The sequence below is a fragment of the Aulonocara sp. 'chitande type north' Nkhata Bay genome, linkage group LG14 (assembly GCF_057382095.1).
Source record: "Aulonocara sp. 'chitande type north' Nkhata Bay isolate Kocher_YH1m ecotype deep benthic linkage group LG14, A_spYH_male_GT1.1, whole genome shotgun sequence".
In the NCBI taxonomy this organism is placed as follows: Eukaryota; Metazoa; Chordata; class Actinopteri; order Cichliformes; family Cichlidae; genus Aulonocara; species Aulonocara sp. 'chitande type north' Nkhata Bay.
In genome coordinates, this window is record NC_141357.1 from 2,357,323 (window position 1) to 2,376,842 (window position 19,520).

General features: G+C 41.6%; 2 protein-coding genes across 2 annotated transcripts in view; both read right to left on the minus strand.

The window, feature by feature from the left end:
- Positions 1-10,849, minus strand: part of ulk2 (unc-51 like autophagy activating kinase 2) — a 33,615-nt gene extending 22,766 nt beyond the window's left edge. Inside the window, exons 1-3 of the mRNA XM_086260577.1 lie at positions 9,701-10,849; positions 5,716-5,808; positions 5,491-5,532 (exon numbers count right to left, since the gene is read on the minus strand). Of these exons, the coding sequence (XP_086116703.1) occupies positions 5,491-5,532; positions 5,716-5,808; positions 9,701-9,790 (225 nt within the window). The 5' untranslated portion in view covers positions 9,791-10,849. The remainder of the gene's footprint in view (positions 1-5,490; positions 5,533-5,715; positions 5,809-9,700) is intronic.
- A 1,472-nt stretch (positions 10,850-12,321) lies between these two features.
- On the minus strand, positions 12,322-15,737 carry tmem97 (transmembrane protein 97). The gene is made up of 3 exons (XM_086262732.1): positions 15,456-15,737; positions 15,232-15,376; positions 12,322-12,784 (listed from the first exon to the last, which is right to left on the minus strand). The coding sequence occupies exons 1-3, from the start codon at positions 15,735-15,737 to the stop codon at positions 12,510-12,512; spliced, it is 702 nt and encodes a 233-aa protein (XP_086118858.1). The 3' UTR covers positions 12,322-12,509.
- Between the last annotated feature and the right edge of the window lie 3,783 nt (positions 15,738-19,520).

Genomic DNA, 19,520 nt, shown 5'->3' on the forward strand with positions numbered 1-19,520 from the left:
AAGGTCAAACCGAAGAGGGCAGGGGTGCACGGTGAAGCGGGAGGTCAGGAGACAGGTTCTTCACAAAGACTGGAATAATTCAAGGGAACTCAGCTCCGAGAAAAGCCTACGTTTGACCAACGGGAGAACAACGCGACAGATGGCTTGTGTAAGTGACAGCAGGGAGCAAAACAAAAAAACAACTAATGATGTGTTTAGAACAATAACTCAGGATCACTTGTTGACCATCACAGCTGCTCAGTCACAGATACACAGGACAGGATGTTTATCATTTCGCAGGAAGAGAAACATCGCGTCATTACGCAGATATGCCAGTTCACTCATACATCAATATACACTTGACTGCAACAGGTCAGTGCATGTACAACAAAAAGGCCAATAATACACTTTTATTAAGGGCCAAGACAGTCTGACACACAGTACCCACAGTTTCACAGGCTTGTATTTTGTGGCTTGAGACCTTCAGTCAGCTTCTTATGCAACATGTGTACTGAACATCATGTGACTGTGTGCGCTCATGCTTACGTGGTGATTAAACAGACACATGTACATGTTCTAAGCAGATGACTGGGCATATGTTTGTGTGCTCCAATGAGCAGCCACAGTGATTTCCTCTGATCTTCTACCCAGTTAAATGTCTGGAAAGCAAAGCTGTGCAAAAAGAATGTAGACACAGGACGATTTTCTAGGAAAACTCAAACGAGCTCTAAAACAGCAGCTAAGAGGAAATGTGCCTCTTGCTCCTTAAAACAGCCCCTATACCAGATGTTTTTACACATGTCAGGCTGGAGGGACCCTCCTTGAACAAGCACACAACGTTCCTAGGAGCAGCTTTCTCAATAACCAAAAACCTGTCTTCCTCTGTTTAACACCAGTCAGAACCTGTCCTGCTTTAATCATGTTGATCTGCTCAGTGTCCAGTTATTAGCCTTTTGTAGAACTTTCAATAATAAAATTCAAATCTTTGTCAGGAGGCAGGAATTACTCAGTTGGACATCATTCTTATGTGCTGAGAACAACAATCAACTTTTTGTTGACTGAGCACATTTTCTCTGAGTCGTCTTGTTTCTCATTTGACGAGAAGGAATTCAGTGAAACCATGAAATCAGCCATTATTATGCATCCATCCATCCATCCATCGATAAGAATCCAAATAGCAAATCTGTGGTGGCGGCAGCATTAGAGAGGAGAAGGAACCAGGAGCCTGACACGGGACACCTTATAATTAGACCAGGCTACCTCACGCTGCTGCAGAACGCTTAACATCAACAGTGCAGAGGACAAGGACTGTAAGCCAATCAGCTGTGTGCTTGAGGCTGTCATTAAACACAGCAAATGAACAGAGCTCCTCCAAACTACAGCTCTGGTCCCAAGGACCTGCAATCTTTCAAAGGTGCAGACTCCTACATCCAGCTACACGGTCTTCTGTCAGCACACAGCTATTCTGAGAGGCTGCTGGTGCATCTGTGTACATCTGTGACTCACTGCATCCAAAAAAGCTAGCACACTCTAGTGTATGTAGAGGTTTCCAAAGATATGTAGAAGTTTATTTAGATTCTACAGTATGACCAGAGTGAAAATCAGCAGAGAAAAACATGAAAGAACTGTGACTGTTCTGTGCCATCAGCAACTAGCACGAGAAGTGCTGAGATGCCACGCTGTACGTTAATATAGTCCCTCGTCAAAGTGTGGATGCTGAGTGAACACATGTAACATACACAGGGATGTAAGCTGTTCTACTAAGTGTGTAGTAACAAGCACATGATCTATATGGTGCTCATAAAGATCCAAAGCAGTGTGAACACAAACAGCACTGTGAGCTAGAATCGCTTGATCTCCACATCTAAATTTTCACTGACCATCGAGCTAGCATTTTCCAAATGACCCTACTGAAAAAAGCAGTAGGTCACTGTGTGTACTGTTATCACTCACAATGTTCTGCAGTTCCAGCTCATACAGGATTGCCACAGTAATGTAAAACCAGCTTTGTTGCCAGTTTGCTTTGTGGGCTTGGGATGAAATATTAAGGTAGTGGAACCATAAGAAGCAGAAAATCTCTGCTCCATGCTCCTAATACAGCGGCTAGGACGGTTGCACAAGTTGGTTTGGGTCACATTTCCTGTTGTGTCTGGTAAGCCCATACATACAACACATGCTTCAAACAACAGCTAATAGAGCTGGGAACAGGTCAAGTGGGGGAGCTGGGGGGTAAAGTGAAATATATATCACGTATAAATAATGGGAAGTGACAGCTGCCAGGCTTGTAATACACCAGACAGTACAGATAACCGCCAAGGGAGCCCAGCCTGCCACGCAGCATTGTTCTGCTAGCACAGGGAACACTAAAGGGACAGTAAAAAAAGATGCAGCTGCTAAGAAAAGACACGGAGACACTGTGCCTGAAGCGGTGACAGGCAAAGCTTGGTGACCGTCTCAGACATGCAAGCAAGAGGTGACAGAGCTCAGGTAAACAAAATCACGACCCAAAGTGTACGAGTACGAAGGAACTGCAACCACACAACTGAAAGAGTGCTGGGAGTGACTAAAATGCTTTTAAGCCAAAAACAGCAGCAGTATCTCATCTCATGCCACAAACATCATGTTGGGTTTGGGTTCTTTAAACCCCAATTCTGTCAGTATGATAAACAGATTTGCACACTAAAGTCAAGTATCAGTGGGATGATCTCATAATTTCACTGACCTCTACCAACCACGACTTTTTGTGTGCCTTCTCTTTTATGTGAGTCTCTTATTTTCTCATGATGTAACCATTTCTCCCCCCAAACACCTGATTAAATATGAAACTCAGAAACTTGAACATCTCATCCCTGCTGGAAACGCACCCTGACTAATGGGTTCCTCAGCCACTTGCTTGTGGAAGAGATCTATTACATCAGCAGGAGAGTGGATGGGTGATGAAGGGATGAGGACATGGTGGGAGGAGTGGACCGGTGGAAAGGCTGACCAGCAGGATCCCAGAGGGAGGCTTACGCAAACACAGGAAGTACCATTGCTATGTGGGATGTGCTTCACCATCACATTTGAAGTGGTAAATTAGTAGTTATGGTATTACAGCCAATTCTGGACATCTAAACAGAACCTTTTTACTGCTTGCTGATATGAACCAATATAACAGAGGATATAAACAACATAGCAGTTTGAAGAACGGGTTTTTCAGCATTCTTGTCAGAACCATCCTACTGTGCGCTCGCCTTGTGACAGACATCAGCAAAGTGGAGTAAATCACGTCATTTATTCGTGACTGCAAGTTTTCTGCCTTTAAAAAATTCAAAATCAAACATTTGTTTAACATGTGTGGAGTAAATGCAGAACAGCCTCTCTCACACCCACCATCAGTGAACAACAGTCTGTGTAGGAAACTAACTCCATCATTAATGCATCACAACATTATCTACGGCTCAACCACTGCTAAACACTACAGACAGACAGCTTTGAAAAATACAATCAAAGGCTCTCCTGACTCCAGTCTCGACGCACGCTCGTCCAGGTAAAGAAATCCACAAACGCTGACCCCGTCCTTCTGGACGTAGTGTTTTCTAAGTGACTTCTTCTTCAGCCTCAGCTGACAGCAGGTTTCCCCAATCATATAAACAGTACATTTCCTTAATGACTGAAACCAGCACCACTAACTAACAATGAATGTATAATTGTTAGGTCTAAAGGGGATCTAACCGGAGGTAAATGGTATGATGCCCGATCTGTGGTGAAGATCCGGGTTCAGGAGAGATGAGCAAAGGTAGCAAGCGCCTGGCGACGGGAAACAGCTAACACTCCTGTCTGTGGACAGTTAAGCTAGCTAGCTAAGTTTAAGATTTGCTCCGAAGCGAGAAGAGGTTTTTGAATAACCACCGTGTAATAGCGCAAGCTAGTTAAGGGTGGATGGCTCTGCCCGACATGGCCGTCGCCTTCACCAGCCAATCAGGATTGGCGGAATGAGATAAATGCTTTTGAGGAATACGCAGGGAGGCGCATCCAATAGTGAGACATTGCAGTCATGCTACTCTGAGAACCGGGGTTACACAAGTAAGCTAAAGTTTTTGTTTTCCTCCTAACGTGAACATGGGCAGCTCAGCAGCAGACTGACTGCACTTACTTAACTGTAACTGCAAAGCACTCTGGGTAATTAGTCACATGGCCGCCAGATTGTATTCAGGAATTCTGGAAGCTTTTACTGTGTTTGTCAGAGTTAACGGTTTTAACACCATCATATAACACTAATGCACTTTGACACATTTAAGGAGGTTAACAGGCTTAGTTTGTGAACTTGAGCTGCTTTGTTAATGCCAACAGCTGAGATCAGAGTAAAGCAGGCGAGTTCAGAATCAGATTTTTTACCCTCACTAGGAGTTTTGCTTGAGTTCACTCATGTCTAGAAACACAGACAAGTTTACCCACAGACTCAGCGTTTCCAGCAGAAACTGCATCTGTGGCAGTAGCGAGGCCGAGGGCGTACGCCGGCGCATGAACGCCCGCAAACATGTTTGTGGATGGACAAAAACCACATACACTTTGTAACAATATTCAGCTGCCTCTAAGTTTGTCATCAATATTCCCATCTAGGAAAGCCTATGTACGGCAAAACAACAAGACCAAGTGACTAATGCAATAAAATAATTTTTTAACCAAAGTATTTTTATTTATTTAAACATTCCTTAATGATCCCTTCACTAAGATAAATTCTGACTAGTTGTGCCAAAGTTATCAGATTAAGAAGACAAGCTGCTGCTCAGCTCTTAATACTCAGAGATCCCAAATAAAGTGATTAAGATAGCGGTGTGATAACCAGGACAGCGTGCGTGATCTCGTTGGCACAAAAGATCTACGGCATCATCACAGTTTAGTGTCACCCGTTCATCATCCTAAGCGTCCATGACTTATGCTATATGTGGCACTGAACAACAACATTATCATTTCTTTTTTGAAATTCATATAACATGTTATCATAGCTATCAGAGACAGTTGCTGCTGATCTCACAATCACAACAGCTGCAGATGTGACTCATGTTTGAGGATATATTTACATTTTACTTTCACATTATTTAGCAACATGCTAACAAATGTTCATTTCTAACTTACCAACGGATAAGTATACTGCCAGCGCAGCCTGATAATCCGCACCTCTACAATATCATTCAATCACATCCGTTTAAACGTATGGCCAAAATGCTGGCAGCTTGAAATAACAGTAAACCAATGTGTAACTTTAATATGGCTTCATCCAGCTTTCACGTACTGCCTGTGCATTGAACCATAGCCAATCCCAGGTTAGGCTAGCTGAACATATTCTTACGCTTGGTGATCTTTTTGGATGAAGGTTCATTTTGAAAATTTCTGTTTTTCTACCACGGACTTTAGAAGCTCATCCTCTCAGACACAAACAAACGATGAAACAGTAGTTAAAGAAGCTGCATACTAAAATTAAATCAAACACTAAAGACGTACATTACTTTAAAAGATTCCCAAACTTACCTGGACATCATAAAGTGCCACAATGTTTTCATGCTGCAGCTCCTGAGCAAAAAGAGCAGAAAAGTGAAAAGCATTAGCAGGAGCATCAACTAGCCTACGGAAGTTAATCGGGTCACTTTCATTCATGTTTCTATCTGGGCCGGATTTTATAAGGTGCACGCTCAAGTCGAGTCGACTCCAGTAAAGAGGAAAAAAGGAGGGAATTAAATTCAGGGTCATGCTCACCTTCAAGATTTTGATTTCCTTCCCAAGAAGGATCTGGGACTTGGACAGGTTCTTCTTGTTAATGCTTTTGATGGCCACCTCCCAATCAGTCTTCTACACAACACAAAACAAGAGGAAACAGATCACGTGAGAAGTTAACAAGGATGCTCCTGCACAACAGTTCAGATTGAATTTTTAATGCTGCCACTCATACGTTTCCTCTTGAGGTTTTGAGTTCCTTGACGCTGCAGGCTGACCACTTAAAACCAATAGAGAAAGTGCATGAGTTAGTTGTGGCTAGAGGCAACCATCCTTTCACTCAGGAAATATTTTTGTTGACCTGAAACCCGTAACATCCTGGCCAACTCGTATTGTGATCAATATACCTCGGAGACAGCCCAACAGAAACACACATGTGGGATTTAGTGTGTGATAAAGCTCTACCAGAGTGTTTTATTATTCAGTCTTAGCAAACACTGCCTCGGTTTTAGACGAGGCACGCTAAGGTAACAGACTTTATCATGTAAGATCAAGACTGGAGGTGGAGGTGAAAGAGAGATAACGGACAGTCTGAGCACAATAGCAATATGTACGTGAGGTCATAAGTTCAGCCCAATCAATCTGTGTTTACAGGATGCCCTAGAAGTCTTCGAACCACACTGGGAATCTTTAACATCAACTTCTGTCTAACTGACCGAATGTTTGCATGGTGTTCTACACTGAGCACTGTTTAATACAAGCCTCATTCACCCTGTCACAAACACTCATACAAGTGTATTTTCTATACCCTACACCGTGCCGATGAGTCAGCATGAACCACAAAGAAGGCATGAGACTTACAGACAGCAATCTAATCAGTCCATTAACTTTAAAGGCAAGAGCAGCCAAATTTATCCCCCTGATTTCCAGGTCCTCATCAATGATGGCAACCCTAACCCCTGTGGCTATCTGGCTAAACATTCTGCCACACATCAAAAACTCTAGATTTTATTTTTCTCCAAAATCTAAGGTTACATCTTATCATTGATGTGAATTTACACTTCAAAATTAAACTGATATGGCTTTGATTTTTCTAGCACATGCAAAATGCTGTTGGCACTGCAGTGGACAAGTTCTCGTGAAGGACGAAGGAAATTTTAGCTGTCCCAGTGACACCGGGTCAACTGGCTTTCTGACAGCAAGGTTCTGCACTCAGTGACAAGGCGCTCAGATGACTGTTAGAGCAATATCTTGTTTCCAGATGAGCTCTTGGATCAGGATGCCTTTATTGTACAATATAAAGGAAATGTATTTGCTCAAACCTAGCTAATTGCCACATAAGAGTTATGAAAAGGTGGAGTCACCAGATTTGCCCTGTTGAGCGCGACAGAAGCACGTGTTCATTTTCCAGGATAAAGCATTATCTCATTTATGAATCACAGCTGATTACAGACCTGTGAGCATCAAAGAGATTATAGTCAATAACACTGCAACCAGATATAGCTGAAGGTGAGACTGGACAGCTGAAAGTAGGACCAGAGCACTGTGAGCAGCGCTCTTCATAGCTTATGCGAGCCACTCATTGTACACAAAGTTTAAAATCACTTTAAGCATATTTGCACTGCACAAGACATGATGTGGATCGCACAACACTGGTCACTATATTCTTCATTTCCAGTTAATACTTGTACAGCTGCTGTTATTGTGTGTGTGTGTGCGCGCGTATAATATAAAAAAATATATATATATATACCTTCATACATTCTTATATATTTCTATATTGTGTATTTTGTTGTACAGTTATTTTATTTTCAACTTTAATTTATATATTTTATCTTATTCTTTCCCAGTTAAATTTACCCTTCATTCTAATTTGTGTTGTACAGTTATTTCATTTCTAACCTTAATTTATATTTTATTCCTTCCTAGTTAAATTTACCCTTTTTAATTTTTCATATTTATTTCCTATCTTATTCATAGCCTTTTCCTTTTTTTCTTTAGGTCACGAGCAGTTGTCTAAGCATTTCACTGCATATCGTACTGTGTATGACTGTGTACGTGACAAATAGAATTTGAATTTGAAATGTCCTTGTCCTGAAAACATTGGGTAGATCAACATCCAGTCAATTAAAACCAGTGGTTATGAATACATCTCTACGATTCATGTTTCAAAGAATAAAACTTGCATTGAGAAAATATTATAATTTGTTATATTATTATGAAAAGTTAAGAAAGCATTTTTAAAATGTAACAATTCTGCATCATTCTAACATGAGTTAAACAAAATCACACCCACAGCATGGCCCCAAAGGAAAACTGCAATTACAGATTTACAGAATTTAATCTTAATTTTATTTTTTATACATTTAAGTCGTATTTCACATAAAATAAAATGAACCTTTGTTTATCATTTGGCCAGAAAAATCAGGTAAACAACTCACTGTCTTATCTATACAGACCGGTAGCGCTGACTTGCACAGTCCTCCCCTACAGACCCACTTTGGGTGAGGAAAATTACCCCTTTATTTTTGAAAGGAGGGGGTGCTTGTTTTGCATTAAATACCAGAAAGAATTTGATTTTGGTAGTTTCTAAGGTGATAACATATTTGGTGTAATGTATATTATATTCATTCGCCTCAAAAAATACAGCAGTCATATATCTGTCACCTCATTGCCACTAACTGGGCTGGCTGAACTGTTCCTATTGACTTGCTAGCAATAGCTGATAACATAGCTCTCCACCCAACAGTCCAAATATGGTCATTTCTATCTGAAAAAAAAAAAACACAACAACAACAGGGCAGCAGAGACAATGTTGAGGGTCTTAAATGCAGTCCAAAACCAGTGGGCGATGTCACAGTTGTTACATAATTTATATAAAGTCTAGGAATAAAACACAAAGTGAAAAAGTGTGATATTCACACCAAATACATTTATTTCTTTTCCGACATTTGTTGTTTCAAAGTTCGAGGGGGAATTACCCACAGAAGCCAAAAGACATTTCTCAAACTAGCCCGCGGTCTATCTTATCTGTGAACAGACTCTGCATAATAAATTGATATTTCAGTGCAACATGAGACCATATGCAACATCCAACACCGCCCGAGGAATGAATCAATCCATTAGGTCTGATGCATCCAGGTGCCTCTAACTGTCCTGCGCCTGTGAGCCCACACAATCCTATAAATAGGCTAAACAGAGGGCAGATGATGGGACTAAAATAGTAAACACACTGATCACATGCAGGTCTGTTTTAACCTGACATGGAAGCATGTGACCACACACAGGGATTGTTTACACAGACACATATGTTTCAGAGTTTCCAGGCTCTGAGCTGGTAATCGATTGTCACAGTGAGATAGAAGCTTGGCTCCGGGGATGCTCTGATGCAGCTTCAGTTCAGGAATTCAGGACCATCTGTTTCACACCAGTAGCACTGGGCCACCGTGATGTCATGGCCTGCATCTCTGTCACACATATATAAACCCACCCCATCCTAAGCTTCTTCTGTCACGGAAAGCCCCACTCCGGGAAATGTTAGCAATTTAATCCACTTTCTGAGCTTAATGATCTCTCTGTGGTTCAGTGTGAATGAATGTTGTGCAGCTCTTACATAAGTAAAGCTCTTCTGCTTAAAAAGGCAAAAGGAAAAACACTGCACCCCCCATGCTCCCTCCTGCCTTAGTACGTCAGCAAGTCATTCACAGCTGCCTGACTCATCTCGATCATGAATGAACGAAATAGCATAAATGCACTCATGCACCTCCCATCAGGCCGGTGAAATGGCACCATAATCACCTGTCACAGCATGACTCCACATTACATCAGCCAGGATGCAGGGGTTTAGTTATGAAAGTGCTTGAAAATATTATCTTTCCCCACAAAAAAGGGTGATATAGTGCTGCAGAGCAGCAGTCCCCAGTTCTACTGACTGACCCAGATTTCCAAACGAGTTGTCTGCTCGCTCTCCCTTTCCCTGCAAGATGAAGTAAAGGAGGGGATGCAAATGTGCAACTGATTTATTTACCTTCCTGTGTCTTCCTTTGAACACCACAGCAAAGGCTCCATGTCCAACCAGATCTTTTCTGCTGTACTCAAAATCTCCCACAGTTTCCATTGTGAATGACCGATGGTCCAGCTGGGCACAGTTGGTTATCCTTGGATGACGCTGTCCTCTTTAGAGGAAAAAAAATCCCAGGGCAAGCTATCGACTGAGTCCTGATGATGCTGCTGCTTCTTGCACTGCGGAATTATTTCATGACAGGCTGCTCTGGTGTGCGTTATTGCATAAATAAGAGATGCAGCCAGGACATGATGCATTCACATGCCCTCCAAGCAGGCTGGGATGTTTGCAATATCACACACAACGGACGAGTTTAAGCATGGCTAACTCAGTCTGAGCTAAACTATATCCGTGCCAGCTGTCACTCGTTCACCTAGTTCAGTAGCTTCAATCCAGCTTTGCAAAGCACTCTAAGGACACTCACTAGCACATTGCGTGTCCTGGTCACCTAACCCGTTCAGAGGGACAGTCTACATGATGCCAATCTTGCAGATGCAGACACTGAGCTATCTGTTAGCCTGACAGTGATATAGCCCTTTGGCTATACCAAGCGTCATGTAAACAGCGCCTAGGAACATACTAAGAAGTATAAGAACGTAAGGATACCTGTCCCGATACTTGACAATAAATCCAGACTCAAGCTAAAACATACAAGCTGTAGCAACCTATGAAGCTAGCCAGCATCAGGGAGCTAATACACAGACCATGTTAGCGTAAAACATCAACACAGGACTGTTAGTCCCTATTATCTGTCTTCTTCGACAGCAAGCCCAGGTCCATAAGAGCTGTTGGAAAAACACAGACGTCTCCCCGGTTAGTATAAATTTCATCCGTGTAAATAACAAAAACACTTCGTTGTTTCCTTCGTCGTCGAGTCTGGCAGGACAGCTAACGCTGCCTCTGGAAGTAACTGTCACCTTCGATTAAATCTGCTTCCAAACGCAACGACTGTAAGTCTGCCTGTACATATACTGTGCAGTATTTAAACCCCCGTACAGTGCTGTCACTTCTCAAAATACAGCAGAGCCGCCTACTCTGCCGTTGACTTAAACAATACAGAAACTTAGTGCCATATTTCCTTTTATAGTCTCTCCGTCCGCGGAGGCCAACATAGACCCTTCCTTCCGCTGCAAAGGTTAGTCCCGGCAGTCTAGGACTGTTCGTACAAATAAGACTCACAGCGATAAAACGATACATTTTATCAACGATGTTTGATGGCTGTTTAGTTGATATTCTTATTTTTAAAAAATGATCACAATGAATTCTGGGAAATTAGGGGTGAAGGAGGAGGATGTTGCCTTTAACACATGTAGCTCATATATTTTATTAGTGTTTTTTGACATATATCCTATTTAAACGTGAAACAATGGATATTTTAACAATGGTTAAACAACAAAAGTTTTGTGAGAAGGGGGTTAATTAAACATCTAACTATATGTAACTATACAATATGACAGCAAATATATTTAAAAGAGGGGAAAAACCACCGTTTGTCAGCAAAATAATACATACACTGTTATTAACGACACATCTTGTCTTGCTTAGTGTTTAAAGTCTACACCCTCTGGGGCTGGGAAAAATAGCAGTAAAAGGACAAAGCTGAGTGGACATTTTAACTTGTGCAACAACTTAAAAAAAATGTCTTTTGTAACTAAGGACTGGCACACACACCCAGAATCCCTTCTGCGAAGGAGGTGAAGGCGAGCCTCCACCCTTCCAGGAAGAGAGCCTGGAGACGTGGAGGTGCGCTGTAAAAACACAGCCAAACAGACGCCATAAAAGATTAATAATAAGAACAACTTGAATTACTGAAAGAAACGTTCACTTAGTGGAGCCTTTTATCTAGCTGACTGTATCCGAACAGTGTGATACGGGAGATGTTCAAATGTATGTGCAGGGTCAGTGGGCAAAAGAGCACATTTTTAATCGACTTAAAACAACTGTAAGATCAACAGCTGACAAGAAAATCAATATAAGAGATAAAACAAGAGTTTGTTTAAACTCTTTGATGACAAAGCATTTCCACGAACAAATACAGCTTATCCCTTTATCTACATGTGACGCACCACTCCTGAGTGTTTGGCTTGAAGAAAGGTGACATGTATAGATTTCTCATTAAGGATGTTTAAATAGCTAAAAGTCACAACAGTAAACAAAGTCTGCCTTTCTATTTAATTTCTACATCATTATATCTGTATATAATATCATTACTGCAGTATTACTGCAGGCTCATCTTCTACTTTGAGTCCTTTAAAATGAGAAATGTCAATTAGACTCCCAGTGAAGATGATCTGTTGTCTAATTATTAAGTGTTCAAAAACAAACATCCTGACTGGAAGTTTCACATGTACCTGTATCTTACACTAGCCTCTCTGACAGCACCAATAAGAAGATGAGGTTTAATAAGCACCCCTCACCCCACCCCCACCAAAAAAACAAAACAAAAAAACCCCAAAATGGTTTATGTTCCTGTATAAGGCAGAGATATAGTACAAAGGATGGGCTTAAGCCTCCTGAAACAGAGAAGCTAGATCATTTAGATAGGGGTATGTCTAAACCCAAAGAGAAACATCAGAACAAAAATCACAATAATATGGATTTTATTGAAAGGTCAACATTAAAAGTGACAGTTCTGAATGGTTCACGACGGCAGCTTCTTCCTGATAAATGGTGTGACTCACACAGACTTACACATACATGTTCATACATTCACAAATGTAGAAAAAGATCTCTTAAAATCACAGTAAATTAGATAATATTGTCTTGTGGCACTTCAGTTCTTCTTCTTGGCCTTGGCTGACACGTTCCCAGGCTTAGAGGAGGCGTTGTATGTCGAGGACATCAGCATGGTGAGGAGGAGCAGCACAGGCACCAACAGGTATGGTGCATATATGGAGACTAGCAACCAGCGCTCCTGGACAGTCTGAGGACCAGGATTGGGTTTCAGAGGGAACTGATAGAAGAGGATGTGGGCGAGGATTGGGATCAATGTGGTGGCCACGTGTGTGGAATACACAATGGCAGGAATCCGGATCCACTTACAACCACCTGTTTGAGCGATTGGGAGAAAGGACGTAAGACACAGAAAACCTGTGACGCCAAGTCTGTGAATCATCCAAGGCAATGCAGACGTTTTGTTTGTTTCCAACAAGCACAGAAAATTCAATTCCCTTCATCTTTATTATTTGTGTGTATAATACAGTGTGGTGGTGGCCCAGGTGACATTTTCTCCACCCTCACTGGTTCTTGGTCATTTCCTGGAAACGCCCCTGGCTGAGCTGCAGTTTGGTTACAAACACTTGAGGCAGTAGATGTCTGATGGTAAGGCAACATAAAGGCCGACAGAGGTCGCCTTTGACCAGCGTCTCTGTCCTACTAGGAGATAGTGATGGGATTTCCGGCTCTTTTTAGAGATCCGGCTCTTTCGGTTCGGCTCACTAAAAAGAGCCGGCTCTTTCGGCTCCGGCCGGATCTTCGGGTTGTTTTGTTGCTTTAATTAATTTATTATTAACAATAATATAAAATTATGCACAAAAGGAATTACTAACATAAAAAAAAGTGGTTTTATTTATATATGTTTATATATAAATATATGAGGTGGCCCCTAGAGACAAAACACGTACAAACTCCAAAACACATTTCTAGCATGAACTGAACTTCCAAAGCAGAGCTACTAGATCACTTAAATTACACAACTGAAAGCATGTGTGTATTGTTTGTGTATTTATACACAGGCACTCATATATATATTCAAATAATTTTTAAAAAAGTTCATTTACCTGTTACTACCACACACCAAATCCGGTCGTTGGTACTTGCTGGCTTGTGTAGCCACAAGATAACAAAGGCTCAACACTGCGCCCAGCATCCTGGAGCACTTCTGTTGTTCTTTTGTACGTGTTTTGAGTTTTTATGTGCTTCTGAGTTTTTACGTGTTTTGGAATTTTTTCGTGTTTTGGAGTTTGTACGTGCTTTGTCTGTAGGGGCCACCGTAAATATACTTTTATTTATTCACTCCACATAAAATGTAATAAATAAATCATATAATACAAAAATCAACTATTCACATTTCAACTTTTAACTATTTAAATTTTCAGCTTTTTCTTTTTAAACAAATTTAAAGTGAAACAACACAAAACACTGCAAACCACAACACAATTAAATATAAATTAAAATATGAAAACAAAAAGAAGATGCATATTCTCTGTCATATGGACCTGCATGAATAAACTTTCTGAATCCTTTATCATCTGCTACTGAAAATAGTTGTAGATGATTACTATCCGGTTGTTCAGTGATGACGCGACGAATCCTACTTCCGGGTCTAAAGTAGTCTGCGTTTAATATGGCTTTTGTGTTGTTAACATGTTTAATGTTTTGTATTTTCTTCTATTTGATCTCAAAAAGCTCCTAAAACAGTCAGTGATCCCTGTTGACCTCCCTCGGCTTTTATTACCGCTAATCATTTATTTAAGCTCAGTTTTTAAAACCTTAGGATGTAACTACAGCCCAGCCCATGCAGCAGTATATGAATGACTAACTTTGTATTGTGGATGGATTATCTCAGTTGTTCTCCTGGCTGAAGTTTGGTCCTTTTACAGCATCCTGCCATGCGATTACATTTGTTTCTGACCACCGAGAAAACTCACGTTAACTTTTATCAAGTGGAAAAAAAGTTAGCTTGTTTATATTATGCTAACATAGCTATGTCGCTAGCGGTCACGTAGCACATCATTATATACCAGCTAGCCCAACTTCAGTAACCCTACAAACGTCACTGCTGTTTAGTTTTCTGTCTTCATTTATGCTGGAAGTGATAAGAAAGCTGTATGTTTTAATTTGTTTCCAAAACCCCGCAGTCAGGACATTCTATATTGTATTTAGATAGAAGCTAGCGAGCTAACTCCCCGCTAACTTCTAACTCCGTTAAATGTCATAAATTCCGTTTTCATGGATGCCTGGATGTTAAACTCAATTGTTACACCTGGTAGAGCAGAACGCTGATCATTTTATTAAAGATGAAAGACTTTAGACAGTTTTTCAACTCTCAGTAATGCCACAGTGATCATTTGATATATGGACCTGCAGCGGAGTTTAGACCCAGACACGGCTAGTGACGTCAGACTGAACAACCGGATACCTTTCTAATGTGACGTTGTTGTCCCTGCTCTCTCTCTCTCCCTCCCGCTCTGTTCCTGTGCTACTGAGTAACTACCGCCCCTCCCCCCTCTGCTCAGCGTAAAGCACAAGGCTCGAGTGAAGCAGAAAAAAAAGTGCGAGAGAGAGGGTGAGAGAAAGAAAGAAAAAAAAACCTCGCGTCGTTCACTTCAAGGAGTCGGCTCTAAGAGCCATTTCGTTCGCGAACGACCCATCACTACTAGGAGAGCAGCTGACCTGAGAAAGTGCGCGGTTGGCTGGGTGGGTGAGTAGCTTTGATTTATTATGATGATTTTAGTAAAGTTTGGCTCAACCAGCCACTTTTCGTGTTAACTGACCTTTCAGAAAAGCGTACGCTGCAATGGGGAAAAACGGTGTTTGAAGCAAAGCCTCGCAGAAAACAAAGGACTTGAACCACTCCGGGGGGTCCAGCACCATGGGGTCTTTGAAGTCGGCTGCGTACCATTTCAGAAGGTCCTTCAGCTGGAGGGGGAAAGTGTGCATTAAGTTGTAGCTGGAAATGTGCGTGCGTGCGTGTGTGTGTTTATTTAAAGTAACTCACCGGTTGGGGGTACACGTGTTCAGGCAGCAGAGCTTGTAAGTCAATAAATAATGTGATCGGAATATGAGTGGCGAAGTAGAAGAAGAAGATTAGTTCTAACACACGGAGAGACATGATCTCTGACTTACTCAGTGCACATAACGGCAGAAACGGGGTCCAAGTCCGCTGAGGAAGCAGTGCAACGTTGAAACGCCTGTTCCCAGGCTGGATCCCATTGGCTAGCGAGAATGACATGAGGGCATTCCTGAACGCACCATTCGTCCCACAGTGGAGAATGCGCATGCCGCTTTACGAGCTCCTCGTGAATGTAGGAATTATTATTATTATTATTAGTAGTAGTAGTAGTATTTTACAGTTTTCATTACAGCATTAAGAAAAGATCCAGTATGTAGGATAATTTTGTGCTGGTGGTAATAGCTCTGTTATTTGGAGAGATTTTAGACTCAGAAAGCAGAATCCGAGCAAAGGAAAGATGAGACAAAAATTTAAATATAAACGGAGTGCAGTCTCTGACTTATGACTGCAAATATACTTAAGACCTACTTTATTCAGTCAGTGGAAGAACTGCCAGAAGAGCTGTCAGAAAATTCAGTAACTGAGTCCACTTAAATCAAACACACGGATCAATGTGAAATCAGATGAATAATTAACCATTTAAACCTCTCTATCTGCCTTACCTATACCTTGTTAGTAATCCTGCTTTCTTGATCCGTTTTCCAGCTAAAACCTCCTGTGAAAAACATCTGGAGACAAATCGTCCAGTTTCCACATGCAGAAGAAAACCCCTTTCCTATATGACAATACTTGGCGGTAAAGCTCATCTTAGAATGAAAACTATGTGTTTGTGGTATTTGGTGGTTAATCTCCGATAGCCCATCACAGCAGAACAGAATCCCAGTGGCCATGCGAATTAGGACCAGGGCAGGACACCCCGGAGTCTAGAGGCTGGTGGTGGAGATGAAGATGGAGGCTTGAATGGAGCCTGAGTGACATGTGAGAGCTGGTGATGGGGAGAATGACAGATGCGCAGTGAGCTTTGAAGTGCAGGGAATGAAGGCTGACCAGTGATGTCACAATCAGCTTGACAGTGTGGGAAAGTGGAAGTGATTTAATGCTTAGATTAGCTGCAACAGCTGGGAAGCAGATGTGTGATGACAGATAATCAGAATCAGAATACTTTATTGATCCCTGGGGGAAATTATTATTTTTTGTTACAGTGCTCCATTTTAAACCAACATTAAGACAAGACAGACAATACACTAACTAAGAATAGTACAATATATACATATATATACATACATACATACATACATAAGTCACTTATAAATAAATAGTTGGAAAAGAAACATGTGTAGCTGTAGCAGCAAACAGTGTGTTAAGTGGATGCGTTGTACAGGGAGATGGCCACAGGCAGGAATGATTTCCTGTGTCGTCCAGTGGTGCTTTTCGGTAATCTCAGTCTCTCACTGAACGAGCTCCTGTGACTGACCAACATGTCATGGAGTGGGTGGGAGGTGTTATCCAACATTGTCTTTATCTTGGACAGCATCCGCCTCTCCGACACCACCTTGAGGGAGTCCAGCTCCATCCCCACAACATTGCTGGCCTTACGGATTAGTTTATTAAGTCTGTTGGCATCTGTGACCCTCAGCCTGCTCCCCCAGCATGCAACAGCATAGAGGATCGCACTGGCCACCACAGACTCATAGAAAATCCTCAGCATTTTCTGGCAGATGCTGAAGGACCTCAGTCGCCTCAAAAAATAGAGACGACTCTGGCCCTTCCTGTAAAGTGCTGTGGTGTTTTTAGCCCAGTCCAGTTTATTGTCAATGTGTACTCCAAGGTATTTATAGTCCTCCACAATGTCAACACTGACCCCCTGAATTGAAACAGGGGTCAAGTGTTTCCTGGTCTTCCTGAAGTCCACGATCAGTTCCTTGGTCTTTGCCACGTTGAGCTGCAGATGATTCTGCTCACACCACGTGATAAAGGAGTCGACCACAGCCCGGTACTCTGTCTCATCATCCCTGCTGATGCCTCCAACCACCGCAGAGTCATCAGAAAACTTCTGAAGATGGCAGGTCTCTGTGCAGTGGCTGAAGTCTGTGGTGTAGAGGGTGAAGAGGAAGGGGGAGAGGACAGTCCCCTGTGGTGCCCCTGTGTTGCTGATCACCTTGTCAGACACACACTGTGGGAGACGTACATATTGTGGTCTTCCTGTCGGTTGATCTGATATCCTCGTGTTGGTGTTGTTCCCAGATCATCATACTAAATGTTGTTCCAGGATCAACATTGCAAGTGACCAATCAGAATGTTGTGACGTCACACTTTTGCGACTTCGGGAAAAAACGGTGTAAAACAAAAAACTGCGTGAAACCGCCTCTGTCCACCGATCAACGGACCCTGACCCTAACCCTAACCCTAACCGTAACCCTTTAATAAACAGCAAGCAGAATTGATATTGTCCTTGCAACATTGGAATTTCATAAATGCACGAATGGCTTGGCGCGCAAAAGAATAACGTCACAACAATGTGATTGGTCACTTGCAATGTTGAACCTGGAACAAAATTTTCATGATGGTCTGGGAACCACACCAACACGAGGATATCAGATCATCCCTTTTATTCAGTCTTGTGGAGATGATCTCGATGCTTTGGTGGATGTTACTAGCTCTTATGCAGTATTTTGTAAAGACATGATTATACCCCGTAAGCGCGTTAAAATTTACGCTAACAATAAGCCATGGGTCACTAAAAGTGTCAAATCCTGTTTAAGGAAAAAGAGACAGGCCTTTAAAGAGGGGGCTGTTACCGATTTTCAGACAGCCACCAAGGAAATGAAAATCGAGATCTTGAAAGCAAAACAGAGCTACAAAAACCTTCTTGAAAGCAAATTTGCTGCAAAAAATTTGGGGTCTGCCTGGACTTGTATGAAAACCATAGCAGGGTTTCAAAATCCCCAGAGCAGCAGTCAGGTCATTTTAGATGGTTTTAATTCAGACAGAGATTTTGCAAATGCTTTGAACATGTTTTATGCTCGTTTTAGTTCTTCTGATTTTAGCGAGGATATTTTGGAACTGAAACAGAAACTGAGAGATACTCAGCACTTTATCATTGAACTCAGCGATGTTAAAAAGGCCTTTCATACAGTCAATGTGAATAAGAGCCAGGGTCCTGATAATATTAGTGGCCGCCTAATTAAATCTTGTGCTGATGAACTCAGTCCTATATTTCAGGTTATTTTTAACAAATCCTTGCAAACACAACATGTGCCCTCTCTTTGGAAAGAAGCAGTCGTGGTTCCTGTCCCTAAATCTAGTCGTCCAAAAATTCTAAACGACTTCAGGCCTGTTGCCTCACTTCAGTTGTCATGAAAGTCTTTGAAAAAATCATCAGAAATGTGATTATGAAAGAGACTGAAGGTCAGCTGGATCCAATGCAGTTTGCATACAGGCCCAACAGAGGAGTGGAGGACGCACTTTTGACTTTACTAAATCTGATTCTTAAACATGTAGAGAGTAAAGGGACTTTTGCAAGACTTCTTTTCATTGATTTTTCTTCGGCTTTTAATACAATACAGCCCCATATTTTAATTAAAAGACTTTTAGAACAGTTTGAAATCAGGAAAAACCTGGTGGGCTGGATTTTAGATTTTCTAACTGACAGGTCACAAAGAGTGAGAATAAATGGGGTTCTGTCTGACCCAGTGTTCTCCTCCACAGGTTCTCCTCAAGGCTGCGTCCTATCGCCCTTATTATTCACTCTCTATACAAACATGTGTCAGGGCAGACATGAAAACAGGGTCATTATTAAATATGCAGATGACTCTGTTATTGTCAGCTTACTGAAAGAGGGTGAAATTAACCACGGTCCAGTCATTGATGACTTTGTTCAGTGGTGTGAGGAGTCTTATCTCCAGCTGAACATATCTAAAACAAAAGACATGGTTGTTGATTTTAGGAAACAACAAAATGGGCACGGAGTCACTTTAATTAAAGGTCAGAAAATAGAGCAAGTACAATCATATAAATATCTTGGGACCATAATCAATGAAAAACTGAACT